This window comes from Bison bison, unplaced genomic scaffold (genome assembly GCF_000754665.1).
Source record: "Bison bison bison isolate TAMUID 2011002044 unplaced genomic scaffold, Bison_UMD1.0 scf7180017853454, whole genome shotgun sequence".
Classification (NCBI taxonomy): Eukaryota; Metazoa; Chordata; class Mammalia; order Artiodactyla; family Bovidae; genus Bison; species Bison bison.
Genome location: NW_011484027.1, coordinates 8,173 through 8,782, shown reverse-complemented (window position 1 = coordinate 8,782; position 610 = coordinate 8,173). Strand labels below are relative to the sequence as shown.

At 71.3% G+C, this 610-nt stretch overlaps 1 protein-coding gene across 1 annotated transcript in view; it reads right to left on the bottom strand.

Moving 5' to 3' along the window:
* LOC104999177 (lymphocyte-specific protein 1-like) overlaps window positions 1-610 on the bottom strand; it is a 14,295-nt gene that overhangs the window by 10,107 nt on the left and 3,578 nt on the right. The window contains exon 2 of the mRNA XM_010854687.1: window positions 10-329. Within this exon, the coding sequence (XP_010852989.1) occupies window positions 10-329 (320 nt within the window). The remainder of the gene's footprint in view (window positions 1-9; window positions 330-610) is intronic.

Sequence of the window (610 nt, the reverse complement as noted above, 5' to 3'; positions counted from 1 at the left end):
CCCCAAAACGCCCCCGTCTCGCTCTCTTCCTCCTCCTGCCCCCACAGCCGCAGGGGCGTTTTGGGGGGCTGCTGGGGAGGGGTGCAGAGGGCACAGGCCAGACGCAGGTAAGGGGGCTGGAGGGAGCCCGCCGCCCCCAGGCTGTGACCCCCACTTGCCTGTCGTCCTCCTGCGTCCCCTCCAGACTCTCGCCCCGAGAGGGGTCCCCAGCATCCGGGGCCTCCCCAGCCCCCCAGTGCTGCTGCCGTTGCTGCTCTGGCTTCTGGGACCAGTCGCCAAAGCCCTCATCCTCGTCCAGCTCAGGAGCCTCCGAGGGCTGCGGGCTGAGGCTGGAAGAGCAAGCAGGGTCTCAGGGCCGGGCTGAAAGTGGGCCGGGGGCTCTCAGACCCTGGGCGCCAAGCGTGGGAGACCCCGTCTGCACAGACGCAGCACTCCACTGCTGGGCCGGGCCTCCCCCATCAGTCTGGGGCTCCCCGAGTGCTGGGCCGGCCTCCCCCATCAGTCTGGGGCTCCCCGAGTGCTGGGCTGGGCCTCCCCCATCAGTCTGGGGCTCCCCGAGTGCTGGGCCGGCCTCCCCCATCAGTCTGGGGCTCCCTGAGTGTTGGGCTGG